At 57.7% G+C, this 14599-nt stretch overlaps 1 protein-coding gene across 4 annotated transcripts; it reads left to right on the top strand.

Moving 5' to 3' along the window:
- Positions 1-299: 299 nt before the first annotated feature.
- Positions 300-7508, top strand: TNFRSF14 (TNF receptor superfamily member 14). 4 transcript variants are annotated; one of them, XM_023515256.1, is made up of 9 exons: positions 300-336; positions 810-963; positions 2151-2259; positions 2734-2859; positions 4318-4467; positions 5010-5100; positions 5773-5930; positions 6797-6810; positions 7028-7508. In XM_023515256.1, the coding sequence occupies exons 2-9, from the start codon at positions 886-888 to the stop codon at positions 7151-7153; spliced, it is 852 nt and encodes a 283-aa protein (XP_023371024.1). In that variant the 5' UTR covers positions 300-336; positions 810-885; the 3' UTR covers positions 7154-7508. The 4 variants fall into 4 exon arrangements, with proteins under 4 accessions (XP_023371024.1, XP_003793363.1, XP_023371025.1 ...); XM_003793315.3 differs by lacking the exon at positions 300-336 and adding an exon at positions 693-724; XM_023515257.1 differs by lacking the exons at positions 300-336; positions 2734-2859 and adding an exon at positions 693-724.
- The last annotated feature ends 7091 nt before the right edge of the window (positions 7509-14599 follow it).

Raw genomic sequence — 14599 nt, 5'->3', positions numbered from 1 at the left:
CAGCCATACATGAGATAAGAAGTGATAGGAAAGAAGTGCCATGGGTGGCTCGCCGGAGCCCCCCCCCCCAGGCCTCCAGGGGCTTGGGGCTCCTCCCATGAGCACCCCATGCCTATCTGAGGGCACCAGGCATGTGGTTGTCCCCCACCCCAGGAGGGCTAGCCGCGGCTCTTAGGGGAGGGCTGTGGCATGGGAAAGCCCAGTGAGGAAGAGGCCCCAGAAGGCTGGGCTGTGGGCCTGAGCCAGGGCGCTACTTTCTGAGTCCCCATCTGGGGGTCTGGCCCTGGTGAAGAGGTGGCTTTCCTTTGGAAGGGAGAGAACTTCACCCAACTCATGGTAAGCTGGACAGTGAACAGGAAGGACACCCACCAAGGACTCTTTCTTTACCCAATTCTGGGGAAGCTGGGACATCCACCAGGGACACTTTTCTTCAGCAAGCATGTCAACGCCTCCCTGTGTGTGTGGAGAGTGGGACAGAGGCAGAGGCACTTTTTTTTTTTTTTGAAAGAGTCTCATTTTGTCACTCCTGGTAGAGTGCCATGGGGTCACAGCTCACAGCTGTCCCAAGTAGCTGGGACTAGAGGCGCCCGCACACAACCCACCCACAACACCCAGCTGTTTTTTGGTTAGAGTGAGTTGTCATTGTTGTTTGACAGGCTTGGCCCCAGGCTCGAACCCACCAGCCTCTGTGTATGTGGCTGGCGCACTACTCACTGAGCTACAGGTGCTGAGCCAGCAGAGTCAATTTTGAGGCCGTCTCAGACTCGCTCTTCCCTCCCTGAGGGTTTCTCTTTTACTTTCTCTTTCAGCTGAAAATGGCTGGCCATGGCATCGAGTGTAGCTGGCCGGGGTCCTGAGCAGACAGCCAGGGACTGAGGCACCCTAATGAGGGACACAAAACCTCCTCGCGGCTGGACGGCGTCCCCCTGGAGACCAGCACCCAGAGCTGACGTCTTGTGGCTGGTGAGCCCCTGCCTCTGGCTATCTGCACCACCCTTCCCCCCTGCTCTCTGCAACCTCCTTCCCTGAGCTCCTGCCAGCTCAGCCCCTCAGCTGACCCAGTCCCTCCCAGCCCCACCACTGTCCACAAGGGGGGGCGGAGGCGCAGAAGGAGAGCCACAGCCCCACCTGAGATGGGGCTAGCAGTTGTGACCTAGGCACTGCCTGAGTCAGGAAGTCTCTCAGAACAAAGTTTCTCAGTCACCATGATGAAGACAGGAGGGAGGCGGAGCTCAGTCGGATCACAGACGGTTGAGGGAGCAGGGCCTGAGGGGACATTCTGCCCCTCTCTATCCTGTTGCTTAAGTAGGAAGGTGATCTGACTGAGGAGGGTGGCTCTCTTCTGGGGGAGAGCTTGGCTCTGCCGTCTGAGTTCTGCTTTCTCTATTTCTCAATAAATCTTGTTCTCATTTCATTCTGTGGCTTGCTCCTGAATTCTTTCTGCACTCTTGGAACTCATATGGCTCCAGCATTGGGGCTCACTTTCCTGTGCCACACCCCTCCCCACCGATTTCAGGGATGCTGGTGGCCCCCCCCATGGCAGGATTCTGGGGCCAGTTGGCACTTGGGGGGCCCTGGGCCGGGACATGTCTCTGGGTGGCCCTGGAGCAGGCAGTCAGTCTCACTTGCTGGCAAGCTCAGTGTCTGTGCTGCGTGGACCTGGGACCACTGCTGGGCAATCCACCCTGGAACCACGTCCCAGCAAGACCACACTCACCTTAAGGGCTCTTGGCCAGCCTGTCTCCCCTGCCTGGGCCTCAATGGCCAGGGCATCCAGCCAGACCAGCAGGGAACTGGCAAGTTGTTGGTCCAGGAGAACTCGGGGGTCCCTCGGAGTGGGGTGTGAGGTCCCTGGCAAGAGCTGAGGGCCCATTCTCAGGGTCTCATTGTGCCTAGCAGGAGCATCAAGGCTGGAGGAGGGGTGGTCCTCATCCCACCCAGATGCCAAGCATTGTCCAAGGCCATTCCTTGAGCCTGGTCTGGGGCACACCTGCGTCATCCCCCCCTGCTCCCCAGGCCACTGCCAGCCACAGGGCTGGGGTTTGCCGTTGCACAGAGGGGAGACTGACACCTGGAGACCATGTCTGGGCAGAGCCAACAGAGGTCAGCCAGGGCAGCTCCTCCTGCCAACACCTGTCCTGACCCCTCAGACGCTGTATCTCCTCTTCCTGGAATCCCTCCACTGTGCCCTGGCCCTGCCCTCTTGCAAAGAAGAGGAGTACCCGGTGGACAACGAATGTTGCCCCAAGTGCAGCCCAGGTAGGTGCAGCCTTCAGAAGCGCCAGCTCCACAGGAGGAGCTGGTCCACACAGCACAGACACTGAGCTTGCCAGTGGAGCTTGTCAGCCTCCATCACTGGGCAGACGCTCTTGTCCCCTTCCTGTCCCTAAGACCCCTCTGTTCTCTGTCCCCACCACCATGGGGGGCTGCCCAGGGCAGCTCTAGGGGACCCTCAGGGCAGCCCCAGGGGACCTTCACAGTTGTGCTACTCAGGGTGGGCCCACCACGCACCTCAGCCAGACCTGGGTGCCCCGGGAGCCCCACGCTCCTCCAGACCTCTCCGCCTCATCCAAAGCAGGCCACTGTGGAAGGGCCAGGGCCGACTCACCCCGAGAAGAACAGTCCATGAGCCCCCTGAGTGCCCATGGCTGGTGGGGCAGAGGCAGAGGAGGGGTGGGTGGGCTCCAGTAGGGGCCTCTGCATCCCTGAGAAGTGTCACACCCTGGGTTATAGGTTACCACGTAAAAGAGCCCTGCGGGGAGCTGACAGGCACCGTGTGTGTGCCCTGTCCCCCGAGGACCTACACTGCCCATGACAATGGCCTGAGCGAGTGTCTGCCGTGCCGCGTGTGTGACCCAGGTATGAGGGCCGACCCTAGCTGAGCACCTGGTGCTCATCTCCATGGGGCTCTGTGCAGGTGTCCTCAAGGAGCCCAGGCCTCTGTCTCCACCTGTCATTTTGTCACCTGGGCCTTCTTGAGCTCAGCCCTAGCCGTTGACTTCATCCTTGACCCTTCCAGCCAGGTGACATGGGTGGGTGACCTGACTTCTCCCGCACCTCAGTTTCCCCACCTGTAAAGTGGGTTCTTGGATGGTGCTGGGGGTCCTTCAGCAAGCACAGGGACTAGCTGCTTCCCCGTTGTGTTCCACACCCCTTTCCTCTCCACATGGGCTCCCCATGTGACCCCAGGAGAAGGGGTCATCTGAAGGCTGGTGTCCACCTGGGTCCAGGCAGACAGAAAGGGGCAGTGCCCTTGGGAGTGCCCAGCCTAGCCGGGCCCTGCTGCCAGCACTGTCTCAGCAGAGCTGTCTCTCCAGACATGGTCTCAGGCATGGTCAGGTCCCCACGAGAAAGCAGGGCAGGGGACCATCTGTTTTGCTGATGGAGAGGCTGAGACCCAGAAACTGGCCCAGAAGCAGGGCCAGGCACCCCCCTCGCCCACAGCCCTTCCTCCCCCCATGATGCAGATTCCTGATGGGGAGGTATGGGGGCTGAGAAGAAGGGGGTCCAGCTCAGAGAGAGTCAGGCCCAGGCCTGCAGCCCCACCCATGCCCACCCTCAGATATCCCAGGCTGCGGCTCAGTCACAGAATGTGACGGAGGGCCAGGCAAGACAGGGCTGGGGGACACACCTAGGCCAGCACCTGGTGGGGAGGCAGGCTGAGGAGAAAGGCCAGAGACAAGAAGGGGGCTGAGACTTTTGGGGTTCATGTAGGATAGGACTGGCGGCTCACTTTTTAACCTGTCCCCCCTGAGAAAGTACCTATCTAATTAGGCTCAGGGTGCAGGGCACGGATGGCAAGTGAGGCAGCCCTGGGAGGGGCCCAGAGATGAGTGCAGGCACTTGCTACAGCTGTCACTGCATCTGAGCAGCCCGGCTCACACAGATGGGAAGTTTGTCTGAGGGGTGGGCCAGCAGGCCTAGGCTAGGACCTGCCCCCACACCCCTAGAGCTGCCACTGGTTTCTCAGTGTGCTTCTGGGCCAGTTGAGCAAAAGGTCAAGGAGCCCCTCCTGGAACCACTGCAGCCCTTATCCTGTCTGCTGCTACTGTCCTTGGAGCCCTCTAGGACTCAGGCCCCTGGGCTTGGTAACTCTGGGTACCTTGTTTGTCTGAGTGGAGGTGCAGGATCCCTGGGGACAGAGTTTGGGGCCTGGAAACAGGTAAGCCAGGCCTCGGCTGGGCTGGATCCCAGCCCCTCCCAGGCCCTCCCAGGCCCCAGATGGGAGCCCCAGAGCTGTGAGTGCTGGGCCTCCCCCAGGCAGTGCCTCACCACTGCCCAAAGCACCTGTACTCAGCCCCTTCTCTTGGGTCCCAGCCATGGGCCTGGTCACCAGGCTCAACTGCTCCAGGACAGGGAACACCCTGTGTGGCTGCAGCCAAGGCCATTTCTGCGAGGATGCTGACCACTGTGCTGCCTGCCGGCCCCACACCCTGTGCCGCCCTGGCCAGAGGGTACAGGAGAGAGGTGAGGCAGCAGGGGTGACAGTCCACCCCCAGTCCCCAGACCCAGTGCCCTCCCTGCCTGATCTCAGGTCCTCTCCTCCAGGGCCAGCCCAACCACCCCAGCTCTGCCCTGCGGCAGCAAAGGAGAACACAGGCCATGGAGGGAGGCTAGGGCAGGGAAGGACCCCAGCTTGCTCCACAGTGGTCTGGGCCTCCAAGTCCTCAGGCTTGTGGAGTGGCTTGTGTCAATGCCACTGTTCACCCAGATTTTGAAATGAGTGAGTGCTTGGCGCCTGGCCAGGCTGCCTTCCTCTATGGCATCTGTGAATGGTGCACAAAGAGACTGGTGGACTCAAAGTCCCAGCCTCTTGATATCCAGGATGGCTCAGACCCCACCTCCCTCAGCCTCTGCCTGGGCCAGCCCCTGCCCCCAGGCCCTGTTACCAACCAGCACAGCAGGCAGGTCCAAAGGGCACAAAGAGACAGCCCCTGCCCAGGGAAAGCCAAGACCCCTCCAGGCCTGGTCCCCAGGGTCCCCTCTACCCATCCCTCTCCATTTCTCAGGCACTGAGAGGCAGGACACAGTGTGCCAAGACTGCCCCCCAGGGACCTTCTCGCCCAACGGGAGCCTAGAGGAATGTCAGCCCTGGACTGAGTAGGTGACCACAGGGTGGCTTCAGCCCACGCCCAGGGCAGGGCCTCTGTGTTGCTCCCATGAGAGATGACTGCCCTCCCTCAGTGCAAGTTTCTGCTGGGCCCAACCAGGGCGGCACCACAGGCAGGTGCCAGCACCCAGAAGAGCTGGGGTGGGAGGAAGCCTGTGTCCTACAGATAATGCACATTAGACCCAGAAGGCTGCTGCTGCCATAGCCCTGTCCCTGGGGTGTGAGGCATCCCTGGATGCCAGGGTCATGGGAGGGCTCCCTGGGCTTTGGGGACTTGAGGTGGCTGTCGGGTGCAGTTCCCAAAGTAAGGACCCCCCAACCTTAGACCTTACAGCCTCTAGGGTGGGCCAGAGGTGGCTGCCCCGGGGAGGGTGCACAGGGCTCTCTGTCCCACTCTGTCTTCCTGGTCCTCTGTCCCCAGCTCTGGCCCTGACTTGGATCTCCCTCTGTCCTCTGCTCTAGTCTGGCCCTTCCTGCCTGGGATCTCTGGACCTCTGGACCCCTCCCCCTCTGTCCTGTCTCCCTGTTGCCATCCTGTCTCCATCTGCCAATCAGCCCAGTCTCCTGGAGCCCCCTGCCAGCTGGGGCCCCTCCGAGTTCCACCTGAGCACTGTCTGTCATGGTACCTGCGGCACCCACACTCCTTGGCTGCTCTTCGGCAGGTGCAGTGGCTGGGTTATGAAGGAAACAGAACCTGGGACCAGCAGCTCAGATGTCACCTGCTCCTTCAGGACCGAACCTATTTTGATTATCATTTTTCCCATTCTCATTTGTATATCTGTCACAACAATCTGGATCTGCATAAAAAGAAAGCCCTGGGGTAAGCAATTCCATCTTCTCCTTTCCACGCTGGTGTCTTGAGCAGACTCCTGTCCAAGCCCTTCCACAGTCCTGTCCCTCCAAACCTGGAGAGGGGGCCCTCTCTTACCTCTGCTGCCCACCTAGGGATTGGCCTTCCTGCTGTGCTCAGAGCTAGATGTCAGGTGGCCTCCCTGGGGGATAAGAGAAGGTAGAGCCCTGACTGAGGAACCTGGGGGCCACCTACTGCTGTGCAGGGCAGTGCAGGGCAGCTATGCTACCGAGATCAGGGTTGACAGCTACCTGCAGTGGACAAGGCCATATCCCCACCGAGAAGACTCAGGTCACTCATTCCTTCACTCCTGTGTCCACTTAACCACCCTGCTCTGGGCACCATGGCTATGCCATACCCCCTGGTACCTGGGTCCCAGGTATAGACCCAGCTTTGGCTCTGGGAGCCCTGAGCACAGCCCCCAGGGGAGCAGGCTCTAAGCACAAAAGCCCTCAAGGGTAAGGTCACCACACTCTCCACCTGTGTCCTCCCCCTAGGCCCTCTGAGTGCTGGCAGCTTTTGGTCTCAGGCACTGACACAGGCCAGGGGCTGGCCCAGTCTTCTGCCTCAACCTCACTCTGGGTACCTGCTCCCTGGGGGTCCCTCCTCTGTGAGGCACTCACCCCTCTCCCCAGAGGAAGATTAAAGTTATGCACTCAGGGCATGGCAGCTGGGGAAAGGATGGGGTGTCCCTAAGTCTCCTCACCTGACCTGGTTCCACTTTGTCTCATGAAGGTCAGTCTGTCAGGGAGGGTCCCAGGGGAGAAGCCAGGCATGTGTGGGTCACACCCCCTTGCTGTGGCCCTTGCCCTGACACGTGTGCCTCCACTTTGCAGGTGTGTTCAACAAGGTGAGTCTGTGCAGGTGCTGATCTTCATCCAGTCTCTCCACTTCCCACTGCAGTTGGTGCTGCTGGGGTGGGGGTTCCAGTTCTCAGAGGAGCCCGAGTGCTTAGCACATAGCGAGCGAGCTCAGGAGGGAGCCTGGCTTCTCACACTGAGAGCAGAAACCTGAGGCCATGGCGGGAGCGCCAGAAGGTTGGGTTTTCACGCTGCATTTGCCCACAGCTGAGGGCACCAGATGCGAGAGGTGAGAACATGGCCATGGATGCCCCGCTGGCCATTCCGGACATCACCACAGTGGCCGTGGAGGAGACAGCATCCATGCTCACAGAGAGAGACCCAAAGCTCTGACCCATGGGCTCCAGGACCAGAGCATCCAGCTGGCAAGACTGCGGGAGCCAGGGGGCCTGGTAGCCCCACCCTGGCGGCCCCTGCCCTGGCTTGGCTTCATCTTCCAGCCTCCAGAAGAAAAGATAGAGCCAATGCTGAGGGTGGGGTGTGGGTGACACACACAAGATCCCCTGGCTGAGACACTCCCCAGCCAGCCCAGCACACTGCCCACCTAAGGGGCTGCCCTTCTGGATCCTGCAGAGGCTCGACTGGCCCATCTGGAGGCAGCTGTGGGCACTACCTCACCCCTCACGGGGACTAGACTGGGTTGGCGTGATATTAAATGAATACCCTGTTCCAAGGGTTTTTCTAAATAGGATTGTGCTCAGCTCCTTTCTGCTGTTTATCATGAAAGAGGGTGACTTGGGAGGCCCTTGGAGATGGGTAAATGTCTGCCCCTCACCACACTTCATCTCCTGATCATTCTCACCTGAGAGTGATTGCAGCCAGGTGCACTCATCCTTACCAGGTGCCACTGGATGGACTTCACCACAGATGGGTAGGAACACACACTTGCACATCGGTGTCACAGGTGCAGGGACAGGGAGACACAGCTGCACGTGCACAGGGGCGCTGCTGGAGAGCAAGGAGGCTTCACCCGACACCTGTCCCCGCACCCTCTGTCTGCCCCCTCTGCCACCAAACCCCTTCCCAAGCAGCACCGACCCCTCCCTCCATCCTAGCAGACACAGAAGGTCGCCTCAGCACCGCTGCCCTTGTCAGAATCCTGCCAACCAGCCAGGGCCTGCTGTGCTGTCACTGGTTTCTTCAGCTTCAGGCCTCACAGTCCAGATGCTGTGGAAAGTTACACGGGTTAGTTTTTATTTCCTCTCTTTTTCTGTGTGTTTTATTTATTTTAAGCATAATTTTATTTGTTTTTTGAGTGTGAATTCTATTTTGCAGGCTGACTTTAGCTGTCATCTAGCTAGTTTATCTACCTACCTATTTAAATTTTAATCCGAGGAACGTGAACCAGGGCTTAGATGTCACATTACTGGGCTAGACTCCAGCAGAGGGGTGGAGGTCTGAAATGCACTTTCCACCAACTTGTCTTTGGTTCACTGAGGCTGACAGAACACTCCTCCCACTGCCATCCCTGACATCTCAGGGTGTCCTACACTAGCAAACCCTAGCCCTACTCACCTGCCCATGGGCTTTCAGCAGCGTGGGCTGTGCCAGGCACCAGTGTGTCCCAAGGAATTTTAAAGGATTGGAGATGCACAGCTGGGATAAGCCTCATGTAGCCTCAGCCACTCAAGTCACATGACGATGCTGGAAGGCCCGAATGGTGTCCCCTGTTTCCCCATGGGTGTGTCCCAGGGTCCCCCAGAGTGAGTGCCTTCATGGCCATAGCTACTAGCTGGGTGTAAGGGTCATTCGAGGTCCACCAGGGACCACTCCTTTCTGCAGCCTTGCAGAACACGATAGGACGCCTATTATGTTCCTCTCCTGTGTTGACATAGGTGCCTCTCCTGTGTTGACATAGGTGCCTGCCCTGCCAGGGCCACAGAGTGAAACTCGCCTGGTGTGCTATTTGTGCAGATGCCCATCTCTGTGTCTTGTCAGCCCTGGGCCCCTACCAGGCAAGCAGGGACAGGCCCTGCAGCCCAGAACCCAAGGAAATTACTCAATCCCAAGCTGCTCATCGGCCATGCACAGGCTTTCCTGAGGAAGCTAATTAAGGACACTGTGGACTCACAAGCTGTCAGCAGAGCTTGAACTCCTGGTGCAGACACAGGGCCCTGCCCACCCAACCCTGAGCAGGAGCTCTACAAGGGTGTGTCTTGGGTATGGCAGGAGTTGGGTGGGACTCCGAGGAGCTGTGCCTGCTGCCAGCATCCTTTGCATCACCTCTTCCAGGGGATGTGAAGCACTCAACCTCAGCTCTCCCCATGGGGTAGGGGATGGCCTCCAGCCTGGGGGCAGGGAAGGCTGGATGGTCAGAGGAGGGCCAGGGCCAGCTCGGAGCAGCCTGGGACTTCCTAAAGGGGAGGCGCCTGCCAGAAAGTCGAGCCTGTCTCTTGGAGCGGCACATGGGGGAGGCCCCAGCCGAGCCTGACCAGGCCAGGCCATCGGATGCCATCCCCCTGACATCCCAGGGTGTCCCACACGCAGCTCTGAACACCCTGTGGTCCAGCTCTCCCTCCCACCTGGTCTTCTGGCCATCTCTTCGCCCTGCCCCCCACATGGGCTGTCCTCCTGGCCTCCCACCCCCAGCTCATCTCCCTCTGTCTGTCCCAGCCTCACCCCCAGCCTTTGGGGTACATCTTCCACACCCATGGGCATCCCAGTGGTCCCACCAACCCTCCTCTGGGCCTGCAGTGACTGAAATGCTCCACCACTTGGAGCCGGGCCAGACACCCCCACTCTCCTGCACCCTCTTGGGAAACCTAGGTCAGTGCCCTCCCAGCCCTTGGGACCATCAGTATACCCCCTTCGAGGGGAGGAAACCAAGGCAGAGACCTAGATCCAGGCTAAGGACACAACCCCAGAAAGAGCAAACAAGGTTGGCTCTAATAACTGGGTGCAGGCACTGGGCAGCCACTCCACATGGCCCCAGGTGTAGCTCTGGAGGAGGGGGTCTTACAAGCCTGCTGCAAGGGGCCGCAGGTCCCAGTTCAACAGATAAATAGACCCCTGTCCCTCTCTCCAGGGGACGCCACATGCCTCTGCACCATGGGAGCCTCTGGAGCATTAGAGGCCTCTGGGCTCCAAGTGGGGTTGGCATAGCCGGGGGACCACCTGCCCAGAGGGGAGAAGAGTGTCCATGTGGACATGGCAGAACAGGGGAGCAGAGAAAACAGCTAAGTGGTAAGAGACAAGCCAAAGGTGGGAAAGGAGATGAAAGCAGGAGAAGAAGGTCCCAGGGAGGAGCGCTGGGGAGGATCAGGGAACCGAGGGAAGGGGACGGCAGGGACACTTTGTCTGAGGGAGCATGCAGTCCGTGTCACGGTGAGCCTTGTGGATCCTCACCCTGTGGGTCCAGGCACATGCCCTTCCCTGGGTGCGGGACACACGTGTGCAGGGTCCACAGTGGCCTTCACAGGGAGAGAGTGTGGGAAACAACCTAGGTGTCCCTCAAAAGGGAACTGGTCGCTTCTGGCCATGATGGAGCTGCACAGCCTGGACTTACCCTCCTGCCAGAAATGGGAGAAACTGGAACACATGGGCCCACCATTTTCAGAGCTTGAGCAATGGGGAAGCGTGATCCCAAGGAGAGGGGACACATTGTCACTGACCAACACCCCAACTTTGTCCTGGAGGCACATTCGGGACAGCAGAGCAGGAACAAGGCTGCAGGCAGACCGTGGCAATCTGGCCAGGTCAGCAGCAGGAGGCCAGGCTTGGGAGGGCCTGCCCAGACAAGTAAGGGAGACAGCCACATGGAGTAAAAGCTCCTGATCTGCAGAAGGGTCCCCTTGAGGGTCCACTCAGTCATCTGCCAAGCACATGGAGGACAAAGCTCACCACACTGGCCCAGGAGCTGCCAGGCTACTGTGAGGTGGATGTTCCCAGAACTCCCAGGGCCAAGAGTCTGTGGGAGCACGGGGCAGTCAGTAGAGACTTCAGGGAGGCCTGTCCTTACTAGGGCTACTCCACCCAAGGGCAAAAGCGGGCCTGGCCCACTGTCACCAGGCTACAAAACCACCATAAGAAGGGCCCTGGGTAAAATAAAGGAAATTAAAAAAAAAAAAAAAAGAAGGGCCCAGCGGGCAGCAGGGCATCAGTGGCATGCCAGGACCCAGGGCTGTGTCCCTCAGAGGAAGGCCAGACCGAACAAGATCCAGATACCCACATATGGCACAGCACATCTGGCATTGAATATAAAGTTACTAATAGGCCAAGAGGCAGGAAAATGTGAGAAACAGATAGATGAGATCATCAGCCAGGGACCCTAAAATGATAAAACATACCTTAACAGAAAATACAGACATGATGAGAGAAGGGGCAGATGTAACAAGAACCTGCTGTGCGTTGACAGAATCTGCAGAGGATGGTGTGCCAGTTTGCTGGCGCTGCCAAAATGGCACAGCCCACCCGGTGTCTTGGATAACGAGTGGGAAGGCTCTCACAGTTTGGAGGCTGGAAGTCTCCAAAGATCCAGGTGTCTGAGGTGTTTTTTGTCTGGAGCTTCTCACCTGGGCTTGGCTTCTCTGTGAATGCTCACGAGGTCCCCGGTGGGTGTCCATGTCCTCGTCACCTCTTCTGAACACCAGTACACTTTCTAGGGATGTAACTCACCTCCATGACCATGTTGCCTCAATCACTGCCTGAAAGCCCCATCTTCAAACACAGTCACATCAGCGGCTGTGGCTTCACCCTGCGACTTTGGGAAGACACTCTCTGTCTACAGAAGCCTCACAAATGGGCCTTTGAGGTGATGGATATGTCTCACCACCAAAATGATGTGTGTTCAGGTTTCTTGAAACCTAGCGTGTGCAGGCCGTCGATGGGTGTGCTTTATTGCAAGTTGGTGCACCTGCTTTCAAAGGTAGGAACTGGGAGCACCTCTCCTGCCTCCACCCTGCCTCAGGTCACGCACAGAGCAGGGGTGATTGTGGATGGGAAATCAAGGAGCCAGGCCCCAGCCCAGAACCCCCAGAGGGCAGCCGGATATGGGATACACCAGCCCAAGCTCAGCTTGCAGGAACATCGGCACCTATGTGGCCTGTCTCTGGCTCCCACCATGGCTTCCCAGTGCCGGCTCCTTCCACACCACACTCTGAGCTGGGGCTGTCCCGCCTGCCCCACCATGGGCTCCAGCAATCCCCAGGCCCCTCCAGGCACCTCAGGCCTAGTGTTCACTTCCCCAAGGCCTGTGGGCCCTCTCCCGGGGCAGGAGCTCATCCATCTCATGTGTAGGTGTGCATGCGTGTGCACGCTGGCCTCCTATGCCTGGCTGCATTCCTGTGTCAGTCTGGGACTTAATGGCTAGGACCATGGGTGTGTATCCACTGCCCTACAGTCCAGAGGACCAGATCAAGGGGCCCAGGACTGCTTCCTCTGAGGGCCCCTTCCATGCTGCAGAGGCCGCCTTTTCCGGGGGCTAAGCAGACTGTAGAGAGCCTGGAGCCCCTTCCCTACTATTCTGAAGACACCACCCTGTGGCATTCTTTATCTTTGATTGTCCCCTGAGGCTCATCCCCAAATCCAGGCTCTTGGTGGAGGCTGCCTGGGGCACAGCCACGAGGAGAGAGGTGTCCCCCTCCTGGGCACTGGGCTTCTCCCTGGGTGCTGAGAAGGTTCTGGAAGTGCTGGTGGCTGCAGAACACAGGGACCATGCCTAACACCGCTGAGTTGTTCACATACAAGGGTGCCGATGATGATTTTATGTCATGTACATTTCACTACAATTTAGGCAAAATAGATCCCAAAAGACCTTTTCCCCAGCAACCCAGGAGGTGACCTGGTGGTGACAGCACATCCTGTGTTCTGTGTCCTGACTGTCAGTATGAATGTCCTGCACCATAGATGTGGCGGGTGCCAGCTGTCATTGACAGGGAAACAGGTTGCATTCATCTACTTTTTGCAGGGATGCCAGAATACCCAGCACTGCTGCTTCAGGAAGAACAGAGATTTATTTTCAGTGATGAAGGCTGGAATCCCAAGGTCCAGGGGCCATGTCTGTGATGACACACAGCCTTGGCAACCTCCCCACCTCTTACAGGCCGCCTCTCCAAACTGTTGCTTTGGGGAGTAGACACATTCAAATCACACCCCAGGTAAAGGGTATGTGGGATCTTTCTGTATTATTCCTCCCTGGTCCTGGGAAGGATCTCACGTGATAAATTCCCCTAAAAAAGCAACAAACATCAGAAGCTGCCCGTGACCACTCACACATTTGGACTTCAGTAACCTGCAAACTTGTTGAGCAAAGCCCAAGCCAGCAGCCTTCCTAGCAGTATCAAGTCTCAACCTCTGAGCCCGAAACAGGAAACCCTGAGGAAAGGGAACTTCCCAGGGCTGGTCTGTGCTCCTGACTGCGTGGGTACAGCTTGCATTTCAGAATGTCTGCAGAAATTCTGTTGCAATCTGGAGCATGTTCCGGTTTTTCCACAGAAGCATTTTTACAGAAAGTAAAAATGATTGTTCAGCTTTACCTTTTGTGTGGTTCGTAAACATGATCATTGTTGGCCAGGTGTAGTGCACAGGCTATGTTCCAGGTGTTCAGGAGGCAGAAGTGGGAGGTTCACTTGAGCTCAGGAATTTTAGTCCAGAATGGACAACATAGCAAGACCCCATTACTATGGAAGGAAGGAGGGAGGAAGGGAGGACAAGGGAGGGAGAGAGGAAGGGTTATATATCCATATAATGAATTTGAGCAATACTATAGTTTAAGTGTCACTATGCACCAAATAATACTATAGTAATAAAAAAATGAGTCATGAATAAAATAACTTTGTCTCTGGATTTAATTTTACAAGGAAAATGTTGGACAGGTAAAGTTAAATGCTGGTGGTAGCCTGGACTCTATAAAGTCTGCCCCTCAGTCTGATCAAAAACACCTCTCCCCCAAGTCTTCCAGACACATCCACTGACTCACCCACTCACTCACTGGTCGATTCTCTCATTTCTTCACATCATTCATTCATGCCCTCTTCCATTCATTCCCTCCTTCATTCATTCTTTCACAGCTTCATTTACATAAACATTCAACTCTAGTTTATGGAGCAGCCTAGGGGATTCCTTGAGGCACCGCCCCTTCCTCCTGGGGCTTTTCTGCAGGATGCACTGTCTGATCCTCCTGCAGCCTGGGAGCCAGTGAGGACAGGGGGGCTTCTTCCTCTCTGCATCCTGACTGAGTGAAAGACATCTGCAGAGCACTGTGCTGGGACCTGGGGCTAGGGCAGGGCAGGCAGGGAGGACATCCTGCATCCTGGAGTGGAGGCTTTGGGCCCTGTCATTGGGTGCCAGCTGGGTGCCAGCTATGACTAGTGGCTCCAGAAGGCAGGGACACTAGAAGAGGCCAGGTGGCCTGCCAGGGCCACACATTGTCCGCAACACTGAGAGTAAGCCAGTCTTGTGTCTCCAGGATGGGCCTTGTGTTCCCCCAGGCATTCCCACCACCTCAGCATGGGGCAGGAACTTTGCTGAGTACCCAAAAGGGGACAAGCTGAGTGGGGCAGAGACTATACCCTCTGGGCCTGACTTGGAGGTCCTGCTAGGAGTGGCCTCAGCTTGGTCCGGTCCCCTTCTTCATTCAGACATGAGACCAGGTGACCTGCCAGTTGCTACCATGGGTGGCCAGCTATCCGCTCTGCACACCAGACTGTCCCCATGCACCCCCAGGCAAGGGATCCCTATGAGCACCCCAGTTCCTGTGCCCCCAGGAGGTCTGAGCAGCGCCTCTGCCCCAGCCCCTGCACCACTGTGGTCCCCCCATCTATTAGCACTGCCCTCCTCAGT

The sequence above is a fragment of the Otolemur garnettii genome, unplaced genomic scaffold, assembly GCF_000181295.1.
Source record: "Otolemur garnettii isolate 467f Iridium unplaced genomic scaffold, OtoGar3 scaffold00067, whole genome shotgun sequence".
In the NCBI taxonomy this organism is placed as follows: Eukaryota; Metazoa; Chordata; class Mammalia; order Primates; family Galagidae; genus Otolemur; species Otolemur garnettii.
The sequence above is the reverse complement of the archived record's forward strand: the minus strand, read 5'-3'. Positions and strand labels throughout refer to the sequence as shown.